This window comes from Rhamphochromis sp. 'chilingali', assembly GCF_963969265.1.
Source record: "Rhamphochromis sp. 'chilingali' genome assembly, chromosome: 4".
In the NCBI taxonomy this organism is placed as follows: domain Eukaryota; kingdom Metazoa; phylum Chordata; class Actinopteri; order Cichliformes; family Cichlidae; genus Rhamphochromis; species Rhamphochromis sp. 'chilingali'.
In genome coordinates, this window is record NC_137948.1 from 12,862,652 (window position 1) to 12,886,725 (window position 24,074).

Here is a 24,074-nt window from a genome sequence, read left to right on the forward strand (position 1 = left end):
GGAACCCTAACCCAAAACATTCAGTTTTAAACATTTCTTTCTGCTTTTATGGCTAAAAGGGAGGCAATGTCCTTAATACGGTGATCTAAAGTACACGGCTCTGGCTGTGATCACAGAAGCACCGCTCACCTGCTGTTCAAATTTTTTGTTTGCAATGGACAACCAATTAAAAGAAAGCTGTATTAAAAGGATGGTGGCTTTTGAGCTAAATTTGCTTTTCTCGTTTTTCTCGGCTGCATCAAGAATAACAGAAGTAAGGATTATTTTGAACTTTGAATTATGCAAATCTTTTCTAATACAATCCAGGCAGGAAAAAACATATAGAATTTAAGTATAATTAATTATTTAAATATTTAAACCATAATATAAAGCATTTCAGAAATGTCACACGTGATTATTATTCATTAATATGCAAAATTTTGTACAGCAGCTTCAGTAGTTTTAGTCATCATCATTGATACCCAATAGCCAATCTCCAACTATTTCCTAATGATTGATGCCTTAATAATTGTTTCCCGACTTAGAGCTCATCAGGTTACATACAATTAATAAGTCAAATCTATCAGCATTTTGCACAGGGTTGGTAAATAAGAAATATTCATCCTTGAGAGGTAAAAATCTGTTTCATTTTCGATCTCATAAGGCTCAACAGACAAATTCAACCTTTTTGTGTTCTTTATGTAAATATGATTTTGTTCAGACAACAGAAACATATTTTTGTATGTACCCTTGGCCTCCTTCCCTAAAAAATCTCCTTCTATATCTTTATATTAACAAACTTCCCCCATCAGGAACAAACAATACTGCCAAAAAATACAGCACATGTCCTAAAAAGGACTAAAATGGAGTCTGATTGTCTTTAGAGCTCTACAGGGTCTCAGGTCATTTTAAATTACATCGCTCTCTTTTTGTAAGAGTTCATCTCTCCTGACCCCTTAAATGTATTACTCTTTTCTTTGTCTGTCCATTAATCATCCCTCAATCAATCAATCAGCTGACTTGACAGATGGGCAACCTTTCTTGAATTTTTCCCTTCTCCCTCTCTCTTTCTCTTACATTCATCCTTCAAAGTAGCTTACAGAGTACATTTCACTGATAACAGAGGATTAGGTGGACTGGGTCAAATTTAAGGCTTTTTCCATCATCAGGAGCAGAAGGGAATGACAGGCCTTTTTATTTTTATTAAGGTTTTTAGACTCCAGAGAGTCAGTGTATTAAAAAACTCTGCTGCATATATATATATTATATGGAATGTTTAAACTGAACGCAAAATAAAGGCCATTAATGTGTGATTTAATGTGTGATATTTAAAGGTCCTGGCAATCTATATTAATTTAAACTTGGCAGGGTTGGTGTGTCCTTATAATTAATGAACAGATATGATTGATGTAACTCTTGTCACCTAATTTTTCACATTAAACTTAATAATTGTATCTAAAAGGCATGGTGACACACAGACTGCAAAGCAAATGTTTTAGTGACTGAGAAACAGTTCAGATGTATGGAAATATATATGTGTCACAAGTGGCAGGTGAGCTAAAACACAATCACAGACAAATCATTTATATTTTTTCAGCTATTCATTTCCACACAGCAGCCCAAAAATATTCATCGGAAATGTTAAAATACCTCCTTGGTAATCACTGCAGCAGATTCATGCTGTCTTGGCCGGCTCTGCTCTCGAAGCTGAATTGTGTCTCGCTTGAATGATTCTGACTTTTGACAGTTTGGAGGGCAGAGCCCAAAGGGAAAAGGTCACTTTGAAAGTGACCTCATAACCTCTGTGATTGACAGGTTCAGTTTACTGTGTTCAATTTAAATATTTGCCCATGATTATGTTTTATTTCACATTATTATTGACACAAATATAATTCCACACAGGTAAAGTTTAACATATTCTCACATGGTTTCACAAAACTTAAGCTTTTTGTTACCATAAGGTTTCTACTCTGACTGATTGCTAAACAATAAAGCTGTTGAACTGACCCAGCTAATAAAAACAGCCTATTCTCTGCTCCATAAATATCTTTATCTATCTAAAAAGCAGAAAACGAGACTATGCCATGTGGATACCTACGCTGTTCATGGGGGCAACCTGATATCCATACAGCTGCATACTCTAACACACAGAGAGAGACACGAGGAAGAGAAAGAAGAGGACAGAGCATGCAGTCAGAGAGGAGGAGAGAAGGTAAAAGACATGTTAGTACATGCAAGGAAAGAGGATGTGCCATTTTCAACACATCTATGATTACATTTTAGAATACACACTGTGCCTAACACCAAGCATGTACTTTCAAGAGATAAGTTATGTGGGAAACATATCCTTCATTTTTCAGTGACAGTATTTCCTGTGAGCCAACAGCACAACCAGGACTGTTCTGTAAGATACCCAATGCTTAGATCAACAAATCTCTATCTCTTATTTGCTTACACATCTACACAGGTTCTTAGTAAACTTGGGTTTGAAAGATTTACTTCAAAATCAATAAGATATAGATAAGTAACAAAAGGAAGATTTTAATAAGAAGCTTTTAAATATTTCTTTTGCAAATCATGTCATGAAAAACTTACCTTGAGAACATTTTACTATAACTAATGCACAAGATACCTAATGGCTTATCTGTTTGTAAGTTACCTTAATTAATCTGTTTGTAGCACAACACATATGTGGGATGGGACAAGTTAATACTAACTCATCAAACCTGCTCTCTTTGATAGTTATTAAGTTGCATATACACTCTGACACAAAGAGAGCAGTAATGCGAGGTGCTTGGTGTTATTTCTAAAACTCAATCGCATAAAGTGCTGAGAAAGACACATATTCTATCATATATATAAATCAAATATACCAAGTCCACAGCAGGGATAACTGTCACAGAGATACCAAACAGTTTCTACGAGGCAGCATGCACTCAAAACTAGTTACATGAAAGGTTTAGTTTCACACCTGCATGAATACAAATGACAGTTAACTTTGACGATCATGATGATCGTTTTTAACAAATCCATGTGCGCAGTGTGACACAGCACTTCTGTCAGCAACCTTAACTAAATGGTAAGAGGTGTTGTGACAGTTTACACTCATGGATATATTAAAATGTAAAGTAAGTTTACATTAATGTTTACCTGTCTTTTAAGTTTACCCCACTAACAACAGAAGCATTTATGAAGTCCACGTCCACATAGACTATTCATGGTTGGTTCACTGTTGCCAGCATTAAGGTTAATTAGCAGTAATACCCATGCTTGTCTGAGCATACACCCCCACACCCCGTTACCATCTTCCTTACCAACTGCGCGGACTTCTCAGCATCTCCTTTCCTTCCTTTCTTCTCGTTTTTCTTCCTAAAGATCTCCTGAAGCTGTAATGAGAGAAAAGACGAGGAGCTCATTGACAATTCAAAGTCAGATCTAAAACGCTGTTAAAAAAATGAAATGCTCAAATGAGTTCAAACAAGGTCATTCACTCTTTCAAGCACATCTATGATGTCATTCAGGTAATGGTCTTTTGGCAGCATGATTAAGGGAGTATTCAGGTTTCACTCTGGAAGTGATTTATGTTTATGCATATGTGTTATTAAAGGAAAAATCAATGCTGAATTCAATATGAAAAAAAAAAAACTGCTTCTACACTACAGTGTCGGGTAAGTTTTTATATACTTACTTATTCAAATTTAAATTAAAATACTAATTTCTTTGAAATAAAATAACGAGATTTGTAATATAAATGTTATAATTAATTAAGAGTTAAATAAAAAATGCACAACCACAAACACAGCAACCTGATGTCTACACAAATACAGATACATAAACGCTCTCTAAGAGCATATGATCATAAAAGACAGCAATAGTCACTGGTATTGTTCAATTTCCATTTAAGAATATTTAATTACTCTGACAACCAATATCACATGTAAAACAGAAAAATCTGTATCTAAACCCTCAATGTGAGAATCTTTTTCTGTCCCACACCTGCCTGCTCCCACAGGATTTTAAATCATTACCACTCCCTCCCGCTGATGTGCCATCCCACTCCCACCAACCTTCAGAGATTCTGATCCCTTCATGCCTGCAGCGGTGTTTTGACTTGAAAACGTGTCAGTTCTATCCCACAGGGAAAGAAACACATGTGTAGCCCTCAAGAAATCCTACAGTTAGTCTTCTCAGCTTTGTAATAAGCTGCCTTTAGAAGATGCAAATTCAAAGTCAACCTTTTTAACTGCTTTAAACGTTAAAATATAGTTAAAGCTCAAGGCACTGGGAATAAAGGTACATAATAGTATATTCGCTTAGGGTACTACAATGTTGGCCAAATGTTTTTTTTATTGATTAAGATGATGGAGACACTTTAATAGGGAAAAGACTTCTGTAAATGATGCAATCTGTGAATGTATTGTTTGAGAGCGCAAGGATGCTTGCATGAGACTTGAGGAACAGTCTTACAGGCAGATAAAGCTGAAACACGACCAAGCATTAGTCCAAATTCTGAAATGATTTACTGAGTTTACAAACGTAATGTAACATGCTGAGAATCAAGATTAATTTCAAGCTGTCAGTCTGTTAAGTTTTCAATAAGGTAGTAGCAGCAAATGTTCTCAATCTTGCCCATCTGTAACATGGTGATGTTAATTTAACCAGAGAGCACAATTATTTGTATCTAAAAACTGTTAAATCTCTTTAAAAATCCCAGACAGAAGCTAGGAAAAGTCTAACATCAACTAGAGCAGCCTGCCTTACCAACTCTACTCGATTAGCAACAAAAATGTGGAGCCAAGTCACCAGAAGCACAGCACTACCACAGAAAATCAAAAAATCTTGTTGTCCTTTTTGGGGAGTTTTGACCTGTGATATCAAAAATGGTAGAATGTCAGGTATTAAATTTATCAGTATTGAGCTTGTAGTACTGTAACAGCCCAAGTCACAGTGGGTAAGGAATCATTTTAGTAATGTAAGGTAGACAAGATTTGACATACTGACATTTGATCTATAAATGTGATCTATGACAATTCAAGTGTTTCTACTATGCCTGGTTTGACAGTTCATAAACAGTGTTAAGTTCATTATAGTTGCTAATACTGACATAGAAAACAACCAGGCAAGGAAAAAACATCTAGGATGGACTGATTTGTGCAATCTTGTTTTTAAAGCTTCAAGATGAGGATTTCTGGTACGCCAATCTTTACTTTTCAAAAACCAGACATCATGAGTCAGAGGGTGACACTGGATGAACTGAGGGTCTGCACTAAAGCCCGTCATTTGATGTATAAGATTTAGTATCCTTTTTCCTGTAAATCACATAAACATATTTGTACTATAAGAGTCCAAGAATTAAAATATTGACTTGAAAATGGGCAAAATAGGGCCTCTTTAATTTTAGTAATTTAATAAACTACATTAAAACACCATGGTACAAGTCAAAATTAGATTTTCAAAAGTAAGGTTTTGTCTTTTGTCCACTCTAAAATCATGGATTGTTATTTAATACTAAAGCTATTCTTTAACACTGCTTTTTAGTAAAAGGAGTAACAAAAAGGGTTAATATTAATATGTAAATTCAGGTTTTCTCCCAATATCTGCGACTCACCACTAGGAACTCCCTCTTATCCACCATCTGGTTGCCGTCTGCATCAAACATATTGAAAGCAATCTTAAAGCCAGCATGAGGCTCTGGGGAACAGAGAAGGGAACACATAGGGTGAGTGTGTGCATGTGTTTGTTAAAGGCAATTTGAAATCCATAAATAGTAAGTGGAAAAAGTGTCTCAAAGCATCAATAGGAGGGAGAATGACTTAAATGAAGCCACAGTTTCAAACATAGCTGCTTATCCAAAGAAAACATTAAAGTGTTGACCAGGTTAAAGTTATTTAAAAAAAAAACACAATAGCAGAACAAATACATTTGCTACAGACTGACCTTTCAATTTGACATTTTATTCTATTTATTCAACCATTTTTAAGGCCAAACAAGGAAGCATGCATGTAAAAAAAAAAAGAAAAAGAAAAAAAGACAGTAATTTCTATTTAAACTAGTTTCACATGCTGGTCATACGTCTAAGAGATGAAGTAAAATGTAATTTCAATTATGGTCTTATGGTTTTTGGTGTGGGGGTGTGCACTGCCTTTCACCCTGTGGCAGCTATGACAAACTCCAGCCCCCTGCAAGCAGAAACTGAGCAGTTAAGATCAAGTATGCTTATTTTTATTCACTATAACTTCATCCATCATCTATTTAGGTTGAATTAAAATTAAAATTTGTGGAAAAATCATTAAAAGAAACAACTTTTTATTGATCCCTTATGTGTCAGTACAGCTGAGATCCATATTTGTAAAACACCCTAAAACATGCTATGCCAGTGACTGGCCCACCCCCAAGCATCAGAGCAATACAGTGTACACTCTTAAATGTCAAGAGGATGGCTGTAAATTATACACCGGGGACACCAAACAACCTCTGGCTAAGTGGACGGCGCAACACAGAAGAGCCTCGTCCTCTGGCCTTGACTCTTTAGTCCACTTAGACACACGGGCCAATGGTCACGCTTTCAATTACAAGGACGTGCACATCCTGGACAGGGAGGAACGCTGGTATCATCAAGGAGCCAAGGAGGACATTTATGTGAAAAGGGAATGACAATGTTGGAATTGAGGAGGCCTTAGAGAAAATCTTTAACCATCTGATCGCAGTCATTACCCAACTGTCTGTGAAGAGTGCAAGAGGCTACTGATTAACGGTCACGCCAATTTGCATATCAACCATTATGAAACTGATCTCATTGCTCATTGTTATGCAGTGGCGCTACTTTCAATCGTTATGCAGCTGGACTGTTTGTAAGGTTAGGGGGAGACTGGGTCACTTGGATGAGTGCTGAAAGTACTGAAATTGTTGCTTCCAGATGAAAAGAATAAACTTTATGGAATTTTATAGCCACTTTCTTTTTTTCTTTTGTTAAAGAAATTTATCTATTACTTTTCTTCATCTTTTGAGAAGATGTTCTTGCAACTTTCCTTACGTTTACATTTTTTTCATCTTTGGTCTGTCTCTGTCTCTTTTTGTCTTGCCCTAAGGTGAAGGGGAAAACCACAGCATTTGTGAGATCAACATTTTTTAAATTTCTATATGTACTTAGCGCACTTCGCTTTGTCACGTAATTTTTCTAAAAATAAGAATATAATAATGCAAACAACAACTGGGTGAAAGAGATATGATAAAAAGGTGCAGATGAGTTTAAGTGAAAGGAGAATGTGTGCAACTGAATTGACTCACTTGTCAAGATGCAGAGCAGGAACAGGTACTCTGTGTATGAGATGATGCCTGGTAATGAGATCAAGACAGAGAGAGTTAAGGAAGAGGTCATATTCAACTCACACACACACACACACATACACACATTCACAATGTTTACAGATGTTCAAAGACTGTGGGCCTCACACAAAGACATACACACTAACACACATAATCCTTCCTTTCATGGAGATAGCATCTTAAAATGTGTCTTCTCAAAGCGGAGCTGCCAGCGGCCATTTGGCCACACACCGATTCTTTTTCTACACCCCAAGTGTCCAGAGTAAAGACACAGGCTAGCATGTGTCTGTGTGTGTATGTGTCTTGTGTTTGGATAAGCAAGTGAAAAATGTTTCAGGAGGTGATCCTTTCTTGCCTCAGGCACATTCAGGAATCTTTGCAGCTCCATCTACGCTCTCTCTCCCTCTTTTTTCGCTTTCTGTCTGATCGTTCAGATAGTTCAGGGTGGTTCGCTTGAGTGTTACGGGAGACTTCTCCCCCATTTGTGTGTATGTATGCATGAGTGTGTGAGGGTGAACACGACACCAGTTAAAGTCAGTGTGAGCCTTGTGTTTTGCTGATGCTTGACTGCTTTGTGTAGAGGAGCTGGTTTGGAACTGAAGTCTTTTTCCCCCATGTAGCCTGAGCTCTGCATAGACTAGAGCATACAAAATTGAAGCTACTCAGGTTTCTATAATACAGTCTGTTGTGTGTTTACGCTCCCATGCTTTCAGTGATATACCACAGAATAAGAGGGATTAATACTGATCTCAAGGTGATATTTAATCATGATGGAAAGGGCTGTAAACAGGCATTATATGTCCTCTCCAATAGTTTTAACATTAACATATGTTCCATATGTTTGTTGATTTTGCCTTCCTTTTCTTTTAATTGTCAGTGGGTTAAAGATGTTAAGAGTCCATTGTAATCCAATAATAACAAATCTGATGGTTTGAATCAGCCCCAAGAAATTTTATTAACTCAAAAAACCCTGATATTTACCTCCAGAGAAATTTATTTAACTTAATCTATATCAATGCATATGTTAATACTAAAGCACCTTCCTCTATTATGGACATCTGCTATGGACTCACTAGAATAGCATATATTAAGAAGCCCAAGAAGATCTAAATTTTGTGTTTGTTGTGCAGGTCAACTAAAGACAAATATAAGGGTTAGTTAAGTACATGTGAACCATGATGACATTACAGTAGTACTAATAAACCGTTTTAAATGGAAAACATGAATGTGTCACATGAGTATTAACATATTAGGCACAGGTAACAATGTTCCATGTTGCATACAGGCAATGCAAATGACTGCAATGAGTCTTTACTGCTTTGACTATATTTCCAGTTATATTTTCACTGCAGTCTGAAATTATTTTAGATTTAATTATCCAATGTGTGGCATTTCACTTACTTTATCAAAGTCAGAAAGTCAAAAACCAAAAAGGCATTCCCAGTTAACACAAATGCTTTATACTGGTACTATGAAAGGAATATTTACTCAGCTGTTGTGTGTGACAGATGGAAACATGGATTAACATTGTGTTAAATCTGCGATACACATACCCAGCATGTTACTGTATACTTACACAGTCAATTTTTCTAAAGCACAGTAATGCATTACCCATACTGTGGTAGTCATAAATAACTGATAATCAATTAATCAATCATGAATTAATGTAGTGTGTTCTGACATTAACACACAGACACAGTGAACCCCTTTGAGTCTTTGTCTGATTTTCAACTCTATCGAGCTCAGAAATCCAAAGACATTACAACGATTTCAACTTTCAAACGTACTGGGCCACGTACACATCACACCCACAGGAGCTGTTCAGCCACTGAAAAGCCATGTCATGAAGTTCCTGAGAACAGCTTGTGTGCTGATGTTAATGTCACTGGAGTTTTGGAGCTTTACACATTATGTACCTCAGCACTCGGTGACCCCCGCTATATAACTTTATGGGGTCTGCCACTTCATGGCTGAGTTTCTATGGTTACTAAATCCCTCCACTTTGTAGTAAAACCACTTACAGCTGATTGTGAAAATATAGGATTTAAATTTAATGGACTGACTTGTTGCAACAGTGACACGACTGAGTTCAGTGAGCGCTGTAGAAGGACTCATTCTTTTACAAATGCATGCAAGGCCACACATTTTATACACCTGTGGGAATGGGACTGAAAGCACCTGAATTAAAAAAAGTAGTATGAATTTTGTGAAATCTAGGTAACATATGCAGTAGTTTTGTGACCCTTTGAAATCCAGACTGATAGATGTCAATGACTTTGTTTTTCGGCTGTTTCTTAATATCGTGGCACGATGTGTTGCTTTTTGCAACACGTTCTCATCCTGACGCGTAAAATACCAACGACTGTGACAAATTGTCGGTATGGGAATGAGAGCAAGTTGGAATGAATGTATAAATGTGTTTTACGTGTGAAATGAAAATAAACCGAAAAAAGCATTACGTACCCTAAATCTGTTCACTTTCAGATCCTAAATCACTTTGGAAAACACAATGTGATGGCCACAACATAAAGCTATTTTATTGTTGAATTATTAGTCATACTTTGATGTGTTTGTATTGGAATGGATGGCTGGAGCCTTTGCTCTGAGCGTCTCTTACAGCCGCGAGCTTGTATTTACTCAGGTTATCTTTGTCTAACATTTAAATTTGTTTGATGTTCTGACACATGAGAAATATGTAAAAAAAACCAAAAAAAAACCAACCTTGGAAATCAAGAATGTTTTACTGTATGTGAATGAAAAAATCAGCCCTGTTAAATCTTGATGGTGTGTGTGGTCTCAGTAGTGCTCCACCAGGAATGAATGGTTAAAGTACAATAACCATAGATTACCCTGAGGTTTCTGTTTACAAACTTTCTCTTTTTCCTCTCTTACCATATTCATTTCTCTGTCTACTTTGCCTGTTTGTCTTTTATAGCCCATCTTTTACACTCCATCTGTTTCTTATATTTCTCCCACTCTCCTTTTAAATCTCCTTTTCACTCCCTGATTTGATTTTCCTACTCTATTCTTTTTTTCCCTCCATCTCTCTGATGAAAAAAGGAAGCAGACCACCCTCCTGGCTACTTGTCCCTGTAGACTAAATCAAACACACTCAAACGTTACAAGCTTAAGAATATACCTTTGTTATTATGGTAGAGGAAGAGAGGGGATGCATCACACATGGTTTGCTATATTTAGCATCTCCCAGTGTGTGTATATCTGTGTATCTGTGTAATTATCACTACAGGGAATCAGTCCCAGACTGTGTTATTCCTCTGTTACATACTCCTGAGGCAAATGCTTAATTAGGGTGAGCTTTTCTCTATCTTTTAGTGTTGCATAAATTGTAGAGGAGAGGAGAGGAGAGGAGAGGAGGTTGTTCAGCTGTACGGAGTAACAGCATGGCACAAACTTGGATTAGAGACCCCTACAGTGACACACAACTCACAAGTATGATTTTATCACACACTGAGAGCCAAGCACTGGGAAATGTGCACAAAAGCACAGTTAGGTCATCACAGTTACTGTATAATAATGTAAGAACCCTGACAGTCATGCAGGTGTATCACCTAAGAAATATAACATGATGCAAGAATACCTCTTAGATTTCTACTACCTCTGTTAGGTATTTGCGGGCTGAATGAAAAGAAAAAAAATACATAATAAAGATAATTAAGTTAATTGCAAGGATGCATAATTATATTAGTGATCCAAGCAAAAACCCCGCCCCTTTGCTCCTGTCCTAAAACACAGACATATATGCTAATTTATCATGTTATTCTCTTTATCTTCATTAATATCTTTTTATGTAGTCATATGGCATAAATGGCTGTTCATAAACACCAGACAAATGAATAATAAATACTTGTATCTATTCTTCTTTGCAGGCGACATGTTTATTGTATAAGACAAAGCAATCAATCCCAGGTACTATTAGTGTCACTGTTTGATGCACACTTATTTACATATATGCATGACAGCTCATTCCAGTAACCCAAAGTGTCACTGCACTAAAATTTTGATTACCAAAATGTATTTCCGAACAATGTACACATACATAATGTGAATGTAATGTCACAATTTGTTTTGACATTAGTTACTACACATAATATATATGACTTATAAGAGGACAAAGTATTATATTTAGCACTCAATTCATTTGTGTGTTTTAAAAATAATTTCCAAAAGCTAAATAAATGATAATCGTGGTGCTCTAGGCAGTTTATAAAGTTTCATTCAAACTGATTAAAGTGACTGATTAGGAGGAGTTAGGGAACATACAGACATAGAGAATAGACATTATACATATACATGGTCTTAAAATGACAGTCGTGATTTTTACAACATTAAATTCTCTGACAGTGTATCAGCAAACAATTGTTCAGTATTTTAAATAATCTTTAACAACTTGAAAGCTGAAGAAACTTAAATACTTTACCATGTTTACTCATCATATAAACCGAGTCCTATTTGACTGACATTCACTGACCTTGTTATTATCTGACTCTTACACTCCTACTTATGTGCTCTGATAACAATTAAAAGAGAAAACAGTGTCAATGGGTTTTGTGTACAGTGCATGTGTGTTCCTTTTTTTATTTAGTGAAAAGGTATTTTGCTCCTGTTTTGTGTGTATGTGCGTGTGTGCGTGTGTGTGTGTGTGTGTACGCTCTCTGACCTCGTCCTCTCAGGTTGCGAAATAGTTTGGAGGATCCTCTCCACACGGGAGGAGTGTCTGATAGGATCTTCTCCAGCTCCTTACAGACACATACAAACACACAATAAAAAGGTAAGATAAACTCTAAAAACACAGACCTCTAACTTCAAACTTCAACTTTTACACACACCGATCCAGCGCAAACAGGAAAGGTTAGCATGCCGTGGAAAGAAGGAAAAAAAAAAGCTTGGCAGGCCAACTATTTTAGTATTGTTATTAATGTGGTATTTTATATGACTTGTATAGAAAGGAATGTATGTATATATATATTTTTTAATTGACACAAAGACTGCTTTGAAGAAAGAAAAAATAAAGTACCAAAAGTAGCCTGTGGAGGTTTTGACCATTTGTGGTGCTGTGAATTAGGATTTGAGTGGAGTCTGCATTTTTCTTAGATTTCACACTCCAGCAGCACAAGAATTTCCTTATGGATTCTTAAAAAGAAGTTACAACACTTAACAAAAATGTAAAAACCTCCAAAAGTTGATTCTGTTTATCTGGACGTAGTGTTTTCAGTGGGAGAAACGTTTCGTCACTCATCCAAGTTCTTCAGTCTCAGCTGACTGCAGGTTTCCCCAATCCCCAGTTCATTTGCATAATGACCAAAACCAGCCCACTGAAGGGAAAATGGGAGGTCAGTTCCTTCATCTTAATTATGCAAATTCTCATGACCATTGATCAACAACCACTGATCGAAGCCCACTGATCAATGGCCACCAGTACCATTCACAGAGAGTTGGGGAATGGCTGCAATCACAGCATTGTAAGATGGTGAAAGATGTACCCTTAGGCCCCCCTCCATTGAAAGAGTGTCCACTGGCCTGTAGGTGTGAATAGACTGCAGAGTCCTGGCCTGACGAGGTAGCTCTTCTGTGTTGTGCCATCCGCTTTGCCAGAAGTTGTTTGGTTTCCCCGATGTATAAATCCTGGCAATCGTCCTGGCACTTAACAGCGTACACTATGTTACTGTGTTTGTGTCGGGGCACCCGATCCTTGGGGTGGACCAATTTTTGGCGCAGTGTGTTTTGGGGTTCAAAAGTCACAGAAACACAGTGTTTAGGAAAAAAAAAAAACAGAATCAACTTTTGGAGATTTACTTACCTGGATGATTGAGCATTCATCTAAAGAATGTAAAAATTACTTGTGTCTAAAATCACTGTTTAAATGTTCAAATCCTTTTCAAAATCTATTTTATGGTCTGATTTTACGTTAAACAAAAGATTAAACAAGTTATGCTTCAGAATGTAGCCATCTTGTTATTAATAAGATACTGTATTACGGGCATGTGTAGCATCCTCAGGTTCCCTTTCAGATTTGATGGATGTTATCAAATTTAAAAAATTAGGATCACAATAATGCAACCCTTCAACACAAGACTTTTAAAAAGTGGCTGATTTTATATACAGTTTATATGAATAAAACTTAATGTAAACTGTGTCACAAACTGGCTCAAAGAAGGTGAGAAAAAGGGATTTCACACAAGAAGCTCACGTAGATATAAAATAATTTATTATACATAACCTAACCGAGACACAAAGATTGCTAATAAGTTGATGTCAGGTGGAGTGGAAGAGAGAGACTGAGTGGTTCACCTGGGCCGGCTTTTATAGCCCGCAAGACACAGGAGACCTGCATTAAGTGACCATTGTCCAGTGCCAGCCAAACAGCAAGCCATAGCTTTCATGAGTGTGGGAGGGTGTGCAACATGAAAACTGCACAGGGTACTGAGATTATAACCAGGTGAGTACTGATGTGGCGATATCCTGTATTTTCACATTCAATGGTATGATCTACAGTTTAAATAAAGCTAAAGATCCTGTTTGTGCTGTATGAAATTTTCAGAGCCTCAGTATTTTGCATACAGTATTTCTTTAATGCACTTACATTTTTACATTTGGATTTTAAATTAGTAAACCTGATTATTGCTGAACTTAGAGATAATCTGCAATACATACGTATGAGGAATCATGACATTTGTATGCAGAAACTCATGACAAATACTAGGAAAATAGGTTTTAAACTTTGCAGTGTATACTGATTTAGATGTAACATGCAACAGATGTCTGTCTGCAATATAGAGGAGCACGAAAAACAGTTAGAGTGTGTTTCCCACCTGTTTTGTCAGGGACCTCCAGGGCCTCTTGCCTGCCAGGGAAACGAGACAAAAGAGAAGAGAAGAAGAAGGGAAAGAGGAGAAGAGAGTTTGGGTGGGCTCAGTCAGATAGCATCTGTGTGATCTAGAAATGGGTCTTAATGTGCCAGGTACAGTCACAACACACACACACACAGGCACACTCATTTTATATACACTGTCATCATCACAGGCCCATTTGTACCATCTCAAGTGCCCTGTGCTTGTCTTTGTAGTATGTGGAATGTCCCTGTAAAAGCACATACTACTTTTGTTCTGTTTTATACAACAAAGTTCATCTAATTCAACTTCAAAGGGGCCATTCGAGGATGTCAGCTGCCGAGAGGGCATGTGCGGCTGTATCGTATGTCAGCGAGCCAAGGCTAGATGTAAACACACACATACAGGTGCACAGTTTGCACGCAACGCAATTATATATCCATTAAATAAATAAATAGCAGCTTTTTGTTTGTGATAACTTCCACATGTGAAGAGATACTTAAAGCAGTGGTCGCACAGGAAAATTTTAAGATGATTCTCCAGATTAGATATTTGCAGGGTAAGAGAAAGGGTACATGAGAGCAAATGGAATGTGTGTGTCTGACTAACATTAACCACAGACTAAACAATAGCTTTAAAGCCACCTGCTTTGAAGAAGCCAGCCAGGGCTAATCTGTTACAAATGACAGTGGGCCAACAGAAATTACAAAGATGTGTTTTAAAACCATATTTTTAAAGTTTTTTAAGAGATGGCAAAAAATTGTATACCTGGCACTGAAATACATATGTAATATTTAAAATCAACCACCAAACAGGGATCAGTAAACATGAGGTATTCACTGTCAATTAAATTATAAAAACAAAGGGTTCAAGTATCCAATCAAATCTTGCTTAAATTTAAATGTAATTTATATCTTAAATTCTTGAAGTATAAATTAGCTTTTCCCCGTCCTACACTATAGACTTCCTATCATTTTATGTTTCTCCATGAATCCCAGGAACCTCTGAGGTTGCTATTTTACCTTATCAAACACTATGTGTACTTAAGAGCCATTTGAAGAAACGATTTGTAAGGCAGTCATTTGTCTTACTTTTCATATTTACAATTTCTCATTGAAAAGAGAGAGGCGCTGCCATCTAGGCTTGTGTAGAGTAGCTGCATAAGACTTTAGACCCAGCTGGCATGTTCATTCATTAAAAATGAATGATTAATTTAATCGACTTGTACTTCTAGCACCGATTAGCAAGAGCAGCAACATTTAAGTCAATTAATCATGTGCATAACTAAATTAAAATGTTTCAAAATATGACAGAAAGCCTCTTTAGATGTCAGTGTTAGCTATTACAAAAAGGTGGAACGCTGCTTTTAAATAGCAGACCTACTGATTGGTGGATAACTTTCTGTGAACATTCAAACTCAGCTGTTCAATCTAACCTTTAACTGACAAGTCTTTAAGTCTGTCTGTTATAGATTTTCTTTAAAACATTTAATTATCCTTGCAGCTGAATTGCAAAGCACTTCGAGTTGTATTTATATAAATAAAAGTTTTTAATGGCAAAAGAAGCATAGAAGTTTACAGTGGTGACTGATTTTAGCATTTTTTCTGCACATTTTCCATCTTTATTTTTAGCACTCTGACAGAACTAATTTATTTGTGGACAACCAGCTAGCCCTGCCCCCTTCCTGTGTTTTCCCTACGGGAAGACTCACTGGCCAGCTTGTTTGCTCAGTCTCGGCCGTGGTTGGACAGATTCCAACTCCACCATTTTGGACTGCATGAGTAGACCTTGTTTTGCACCAGAGATCTGGAAGCCACCCTAACCTGAACCAGGTGGACAAATGGTTCATGTGCCACTATGCAGAGTTCACTGAGACTGCAGAGCAGAACTAGGTCTACCAGCTACAGTCCAAGACCATGGAGTTAATAATATTCAATAATAGGATATAGGAGAGACTGTGAAGATACAGCTGATGATATTGTTTGGTTATGTGTTTCATAGAAATAGCCAGCAGCACGATGGTTTAGTGGTGACCACTGCTGCCTCAGGACAATTTAGGTTCATGCTTAACACCCCTGTAAAAGATATTCTCAAGACATTCAGTTCTTGGTTAAATAAACTTCCCTCCTCCTTGGATCTTGGTTGAGGAGGGGAGAAATTTACAAACTGCATTTTCTGGTAGTTCCCCTGTGAAAGCAATCCTTTGCAGTGCTGAGATATATACACGTCCCATCAAAAGCAGAATATAAATTTGTGTTAAATGATTGATTTAAATGAAGCAGTCAAGTACTCTGGGTACATGTCATATATGCAGATTAAGCAGATAAAATAAGCCCCAAATATTTTTGTCTTAAGGAGACACAATTTTGAGAACAACAGAAAACAAGCTATTTTTTCATACGTACTTCTCGGTTCACTCATGGTAACCGACTCGATGAAGTTTTGTGGGGTCATGTACAGCTGTCCTTCATACTCCACTGAGCTGAACAAGCGGAAACGATGTTCATGGGAAGACATGTACACATCTCCATCCTCAAAGTCAAATGGACGTGCCTGCAGAGAAAACCCATAATAAAGAAAAGAAAAACAACAAAACAAAGTATATGCATTCCACTTATACTGTTAAATAACTATCCTAATTCTCATATTAAGTGATTAAAATCAGGGATAAGCAATTAATGTTCCACTTGTGTCACAGTGGACATAATGTGAATGCGACCTGTGACAGATTTCTGTGCACACAAAGCAATTTCTATAATGAGGAAACTCATCTATTCTTGGCATCAACTCTTTTCATTTAGCTCCCTGTGGTTATAAATAGAGCGAGCGCCGCTGGCACAGTGCAGTAATGGGAAAATGGGCACACATGCACAAAAATACTTTGTCACTACTTTCTACTTGATTAGCATCTGTCTCTCACTCTCTCTCTCGCTCTCTGCAAGCAGCCAGTGCTTCAACTTGATTAGCTGCAGAGTAGGAGAGCTTCTACACCAACCGACTATACTGCGTGAAACTGTATAATTAACAGAGAGGCTTCCATATTTAAACCTGTTTAGCTGCAGGCCCCAGCACACAGTGGTTTCGGTTCCGCTCAGCTAACATGCTAATGAGCATACAGATTCATTCATAAAGCTTTGATGATGCCTGCACCAAGGGGGGCTTTTGAAAGCGTGAATTGGAGATCAGTGCTTGGCTTCATGGGAATGCACCCCACTCAAAAGTAAGAGCATAGGCACCCATGGCTTTAACTCTCACTAATGAATGAAGTTTAGAAAGTTTTGCAAAGGCAGCTAGGTTCACATGCCATGCTGCACAACATGAAAAAGAAATGTAAGAAAAACCAATTAAATTACAGAGATTAGAAAGTAGATTCAGTGTGGCTCACTGCTTTGTGTCTTGACTACAACTAAAACTTTCTGTTGTCTTTTCACAACTGCTCAGCAGATGCTCCAGGTGTTTTCCCCTCGGGCAACGTTGTGTGTTCCCTTCGCAGCTGCAGCTCTGTAACCCTTCTGCTCAGTTTCACGCTTAAAACTGTCACTGTCTGCTAAACTTTTGGATGAATAATGATGATATTTTATCCAAAAATCCCAGTATCAATTCTGCTTATAGGTGTGATTCTTCATCAGTTGACTTATTGATCCATAAACATTTTTTTGAACGAAAAAAGTGGCTTTTGCAGGTCAACAACTATTTTGTTCTCTCTGAGTCTAAACACAGTGAAGCAACAATACAAATGAAAGCATAGGACTGTTTGCACATGTGGAAAAGCACCACTACCATTATTATTTTAATGTCACTATTCTGCACCATTCTGTCATTTACAGTGCCATTTAGGGTACATAAACCCTTTTATATATAAGGTGTATTACCACTCCAGGTTGCTGGGCTCCCTCCCATGTGTGGTTAACTATTAGTGTGTGCTGCTCTGCTTTGGTGCCTGAACCTGTTCTTTGTCGTCCAATTGCCATCTGTGATTGGTCCATCCCAGTCTCCAGCTACAACCACAACACGGCTGATTATGGCAACTGTTTCACAAGTCAAAGCTTGTAATTTGTAGCAGCTGTGATTTCAAGTGAGCAGCCTGACCTGTGCCTCTTTCTGGTTTGTTCTTAAATTTCAGGTTACTTCTTGTCTTTGACCTTTGTAAAAGATAGACTGTATCTCAACAGGCTTTGTGTACCCTTGGATGGTTATTAGAGCTGGGCGATATGAGATTTTTTCATATCACGATATGTTTTTTTCATTTCAGGCGATAACGATATCTATCACGATATAAGCCAAATAACTATATTTGTAAGATTTAAATGTGCCGTTGCTCACAAGTAAAATGTGAAATAATCAGCAGCTTGTTTTTATTTAAATATTTATTTCCCATAATAAGTTCAACAGGGTAGATGTACTTAAGGAACATGAGACTTTTTCAGATAAATAAAGGCAAATATTGCAAACTACACAAAAGGCAGCCGCTAAAGCGTTTAAGTTTCAAAATAGAACAAACGAAACAGACTACTAAATTGTCAATTCCACTTAGAAACAAAATATTAATTCTAAAAATAAATCTTAGTTTGTTTTACAGAAGAACAGACAAAACTGACTAACTTTTGTCAATATCAAATAAACTGAGAACTAAAAGGAAATTCTCAATCTCTCCTTGTTGTATAGCTTAGCTTTTCAAACAGTTTTAACAGTTACTTTAGTCTGACAAAAGCCGAATGACGAATTAGCGCTTCCAGTCAGAGACTGAGGCTACGTCCACACGTACACGGGTATTTTTGAAAACGGAGATTTTCCGTTTTCGTTTTAAAAAAATAATCCCGTCCACACATAAAGGCAGAAATGAAGGAAAACGCTGCTAGGAACATGCCAAAGCAGCAGGTGGAGCTAGATTCCTAACCGTGCAGAAATGTTGGCCAATCAGAAGTCTAGAAGCCTCGGTGGGAAAAAGTAAACAAAGCTGGGGCATAGAAGCAGAACCGAGTCGTATGTGTGGAGGGACAGTAACTGTGTGTATATGTAAGCATTTAAACACTGCAGAGAGTAGAATTAACAGTAACAGTATTGTAGAAATTCATTTCACCGAAACAATAACGTGGCGCGCAGTGTGACGCATGCACCAGTTTATTGTATTTCCAGACTTGCTTTCGGCACAATTTACAGTGCACGCTACTCTGTTTTTTGTCAGACTTGAAATAGCCGAAATACCTTCACACTACGGAACTTCTATGGCTCTTCCGTTCGACAATCTCTCCGGCATTGGAACCGTCAACTGTTTTCTCTTCGGTCACGCTCGGTTGATTTTTCTAGTCAGCACACTCATTTCCTCCATTACGCGCTGGCTCCATTACCCGCTGGCTGCTTCCCAAACAAACACACGTGCGGCTTGGCACTTGTGCTGTATGTAACAAGTCACGCGACGTGACGCTGCGGCTGTGATTGGTTCGGCTCTGCGCTACTTAGTTTGGATTGGCTGACCTTTTTTTTTTATTTTTATTTATTTTTTTTTATTTTAAGAGGACAAGAGCGGCGAGGTCTATCGCGATAGCTTAATTTCTCTATCGAGTAAAAGTTATATCGCGATACATATCGTTATCGTTCTATCGCCCAGCTCTAATGGTTATGTACTTGCTTGTAATTTTGGGGTCTATATTTGTTTGTTTTTCTCCATCTGAGACACCTTCAAGGCACTTACAGCCAGGCAGGAAACAGTGTAACACATTACACTGGTAGGAGCTTCTTTTGTCAGATACAATGTAATAGGTGTGCAGCTTCCTTTTCTAGTTTATATTTTTGATAGGACGGTTTTAATTTCTTTCTTATGACCTAGAAAACTCAGGCTTAGCATTTAAACTTTTGCTAGAAGTCATTTTTTATATTAATTGGTTATTTTAAATAGACATTGGTTTTGTAAAGGGGTAATCCACCAGTTTTACACGTATTAACTTTGTCTGCAGGTATACTTCTTCATATGTTAAAAAATACTATCTCAAACATTCTTTGATAAACCCTCTGTGCCACCAGTGAACTCACCCTTACACTTCTGAACCCTTTAAGAGCCAAATGATCGTGTGAACATATATCCCATACCCATTCAGCACAAGTCTCAACTGCCCCATATTTTTCTCTGCCTCTGTGGCTTTCTTTTACCAGAATAGCTGCAGTGAGGTTCAGTCACTACAGATGAGTCATCCAACTTTTTGAGGCAAATTATTCAGATTCCATTTCCTTCCCCAGTAAAGTAAAATTTATGTCTGCATCTTCTAAAATGCCCCCCTTCCCCACCCCACACCCACACCCCCAACTCTCAAAACACTAAAAAAACTGCGTTTTCGTCTGAAAACGCTCCACATCCACACTAGCGTTTTCAGCTGTTTTCACAGAGTTGTGCGTCCACATTGAAACGGCCGAAAACACTTACGTTCCAGTACTGAGCGTGTGTGAAGCGCAAGAAGATTCGGCCTGCCTCATTTCTGTCAGCCGTTTATTTACTTTGAATCGTTGAAACGTGGCGGCAAAAGGTTGAGGAAAAGCAACGAGTTTTTTAAATGGACTCACAATGAGGTGACGTTGTTGCTGCGAGTAACACAAAAGTGCAAAGTTGCAAAAGCGAGTAAGAATTAAATAATTTGAAGAAAAGCTATCTGGAGCATGTACAAACTGATATTAATCTTTAATAGGGCTGTCAAAATTGAGAGCAAACAAAACAACTGCTGTATAATGTCCTCCGCTATCATTGTTTAATTGGTCACATGATGCATCACATGACTAAAATGTGTCACCCTTCTAGAAAGTCTCCGTTTTCCCTGTCCACACTGCGACGCAAACGCATCGTCTTCAAATGTATTCGTTTTCGAGAGCGTTTTCAAATTGCTGCGTTTTTCCTTGGGGAAAACGCCATCTCAGGCTACGTCCACACGTACCCGGGTATTTTTGAACACGCAGATTTTTCTATGCATTTGCACCTTTCGTCCACACGTAAACTGCGTTTTCGGTCACTGAAAACGAAGATTTCTAAAAATGCCTGCCAGGGTGGATATTTTCGAAAACTCAGTTTTTGCATTTACTGTGGACGAGAAAAACTGAGAAAACGCAGCGTCAAAGGTGTGCGCCTTTTTGATGTCACACTGTGCGCCACGTTATTGTTTCGGTGCAATGAATTTCTACAATACTGTTACTGTTAATTGTACTGTCTGCAGTGTTTAAATTCTTACACATACACACACAGTTACTGTTCTTCCACACATACGACTTGGTTCTGCTTCTACGCCCCAGCTTTGTTTACTATTTCCTACCGAGGCTTCTAGACTTCTGATTGGCCAACATTTCTACACGGTTAGGAATATATCGCCACCTGTTGCTTTGGCATGTTCCTAGCAGCGTTTTCCTTCATTTCTGCGTTTATGTGTGGATGGGATTATTTTTTAACGGAAAATCTCCGTTTTCAAAAATACCCGTGTACGTGTGGACGTAGCCTCAGTGTCAAAACGGAGAGAAAATGATGCGTTTTCAAACGAAAACGCATTGGTGTGGACGTAGCCTAAAGAAGCAACATTGCTGGCTGAGAAGACATAATTTTACATTTGCAATCTGGATAGATATGCAAATGGTGCCACTGAGCTACTGTCCACTTCAATGAGCTACTAAATGCAGTTTGTATCTATAGCCAATTATGTGCAAAAGTCTTAAGCCACCCTCCATTTCTTTATATTTTGCTTCCAAGGAGCCAGGCTTTCCTTTATCTTTTTCAAAAGTTGTGAGCAGTTCTTCTCCAGATTTTCTGAAGGTCTTTCAATGCCTTTCTTTGCTTTTTCACTCTGCTTTTAAATTAATTTTCAGTCCAGGCCTTCTACCTGACCATTTTCAATTTTTTTTTTGTTGCATTAGAAGAGCACCTAACTTAAGGGATGAACCAGTATCGTGTTTGCACACAACAGACAACTTAGCAAAGAACCAATTTGTAGGAAAATTAAATAGTTGCAATGATTCATTGAAACATGCTAACATGGAAGCGTGGGATATAAGGCAAAAACAGAGTTTGTACATTCTCATAAGCTGGAAAGGCAATACTATCTTAGGGAAGCTTTCTGAGGGACATTTGAAAGCTTTTTTGGATATTGGTGGCTCCACTACATTAATAATATTCAGGTCTGGACTCTGGGGAGGCCAATCCATGACTGATAGTGTTTTACTGTGTGTTTTTCTATCAAGGTATGCTTCACTGGATTCACAGTGCATTTGTGATCATTGTGATGATGAATAAATGACGCCATTGCCATTCAAATGCTTTCCAGATGATTTTAATACCTCACCCTTTTCTCCTTGTTTCTCTTCCTTAAGAATGGCTTCTTGACAGCCACCCTTCCATTAAGACCTTTTCTAATGGGGCTTTGGCAAGCAGTAGACAGATTATCGAGATACTAGATGCATCTCTCAGGTCTTGCGTCGGGTCTTTGGAAATGTTTTAATGTATGATTTTTTAATAAATATCAGATATTGTTCAACTTTTGTTGATAGTTTTTTTAGGCCTGCCATTTTAGGCCTGCTAAGAATGCACTGCATAAATAGTGAGATATGCTTAGTTTTCTGCTAACAGGTCTTTGAGAATCACCTTTTGGTGTAAAAGTATAATTTTATGCCTGTTATACTTTGTTATCGTTGGTGCTTTTTAATATTTTCAATTAAAGGAATTGCAACAAGCTATGTGTTTTTACGGCAGGTTCCTAGTGACAATAAGACTAAAAATACAATTTAAAATAGGTCTATGCTAATTTGCCTGTTATGTGTGGACACAACACTAGTACACCCCTTGATTTAGGTCCTCTTTTTATGCTTGAAATAATTATATCCTAATTCTGAAAATGATCAAGTAGAAGGCCTGGACTGAAAATGAGTGAAAAAGTAGCCAATGTCCAAAGAAAAACTTTGAAAGACCTTCAGAAAGCCTTAGAAAGTATTTTTTCATGCTCAGTATTGCTTTTTGACTAGGGCTGCTCAATTAATCGAATTTTAATCACAATTACGATCTGGGCTTTCAACGATCATTAAAAATGACTGAGCCGATTATTAGCCCCTCCCTCGTGCTTTACTCTCGCGCTGCTCCGTGTGGCAAATCGAGCGCACCTCTCTGCATTTTGAACACGCATCACAACAATTAAGAGGACCCGAGGGAAGCTCGGAAAGCTAAGCAGAAGTTATTTGGAGAGGAGAGTGACTGCCGTTGGTTGAAAAGAGAGGTAAAAAAAAAACTTCAGTGGTGTGGAAACATTATGGGTTCGCGGAGTCAGACGTGGATCAAGTAGACACAGTGTGTAAACTTTGCTACGGTGTCACAGCTGCACCACAGAGCAACACTGCAAAGTTCACTAAGCATAGATGTTTACATTTTTCATTTATTTTTTATATTGCAAACATTTGCACTGTTATCAGTATTTGCACACTATTTTACATTATTTTTTAAAGTCATTATTCAATACATTGTTATTGTTAACCCTTTAAATCCCCGTAGAACCGGAACCACGTAAGCTAGCGCAATAATTTGTTTTGCATATGAAACCGGAGGAGTTGTACTTACATCTTATGCCATCAGCTTGTCCTCGGTCACGGTTTCCTTCCACATAAAGCTTTGCAAAAATTGCATAAAAAGCGCTTGCAGGAACAAAAACATAATATTCCAGAAACACGCTTTGCCGATCCGATCAGCTGTTCGTAACACTTCCCACAATGAAAAAGATGTCAACGCAAACTATCGCATGTCCGCCATTTCCTGTCCGAAACCGGAAGTGACGTCATTTTGGCGGAAAATGTAGTTTTTTACTTGTAGGCCTTAAAAGCCTATACTGGTGTTTTTATAAGTCATGTTTGACTCTATACTTTTCTGAATAGTTGCTGGGATGCTTAGAACTCGAATTGCACTGCTGGAAA

General features: G+C 37.8%; 1 protein-coding gene across 5 annotated transcripts in view; it reads right to left on the reverse strand.

Moving 5' to 3' along the window:
• The window catches only part of micu3a (mitochondrial calcium uptake family, member 3a), a 41,371-nt gene that overhangs the window by 14,355 nt on the left and 2,942 nt on the right, over nt 1–24,074 (reverse strand). For 2 of the 5 annotated variants that reach the window (XM_080880910.1, XM_080880906.1), the window contains exons 2-8: nt 16,559–16,706; nt 14,136–14,167; nt 11,984–12,062; nt 7,267–7,314; nt 5,588–5,670; nt 3,294–3,365; nt 2,078–2,119 (exon numbers count right to left, since the gene is read on the reverse strand). In XM_080880910.1, coding sequence (XP_080737036.1) covers nt 2,078–2,119; nt 3,294–3,365; nt 5,588–5,670; nt 7,267–7,314; nt 11,984–12,062; nt 14,136–14,167; nt 16,559–16,706 — 504 coding nt within the window. Of the gene's footprint in view, nt 1–2,077; nt 2,120–3,293; nt 3,366–5,587; nt 5,671–7,266; nt 7,315–11,983; nt 12,063–14,135; nt 14,168–16,558; nt 16,707–19,358; nt 19,782–24,074 lie in introns of those variants that run through there. The other 3 variants (XM_080880908.1, XM_080880907.1, XM_080880909.1) reach the window with 2 other exon arrangements.